The sequence below is a fragment of the Penaeus japonicus genome, unplaced genomic scaffold (assembly GCF_977035675.1).
Source record: "Penaeus japonicus unplaced genomic scaffold, GWHDUDI00000001_assembly GWHDUDI00000025, whole genome shotgun sequence".
NCBI lineage: Eukaryota > Metazoa > Arthropoda > Malacostraca > Decapoda > Penaeidae > Penaeus > Penaeus japonicus.
Window position 1 is genome coordinate 2,991,095 of NW_028234427.1, and position 324 is coordinate 2,991,418.

The following is a 324-nucleotide window of genomic DNA, read 5'->3' on the forward strand; positions in this document are numbered from 1 at the left end:
GGGGTCGTACAGCCCCTGGGCCTCGGGGTACTCCCACGACTCCACCATCCTGTAGGAGGGGGCGAGATCAAGTTATTAAGAGGAGGACTACGACCGGGGGGGGGAGGGAGGGAGTAGGGGAGGGGCGATTTGTTTTTGTGTTTGTTTGAGTGTTTGTGTTTCTGTGTATTTGTGTTTGTGTGTGTGTTTGCGTGTTTGCGTGCGTGCGTGCGTGCGTGCGTGCGTGTGTGTATGTATGTATATATATATACATATATGTATACATATAAATATACATATATGTATACATATATATATATACTCACACAAACGTATATATATGTA

At 45.1% G+C, this 324-nt stretch overlaps 1 protein-coding gene across 1 annotated transcript in view; it reads right to left on the reverse strand.

The window, feature by feature from the left end:
* The window catches only part of LOC122255183 (uncharacterized), a 78,768-nt gene extending 78,701 nt beyond the window's left edge, over positions 1–67 (reverse strand). Inside the window, exon 1 of the mRNA XM_086551240.1 lies at positions 1–67. This exon is cut by the window's left edge and continues 66 nt beyond it. Within this exon, the coding sequence (XP_086407366.1) occupies positions 1–48 (48 nt within the window). The 5' untranslated portion in view covers positions 49–67.
* Positions 68–324: the final 257 nt, after the last annotated feature.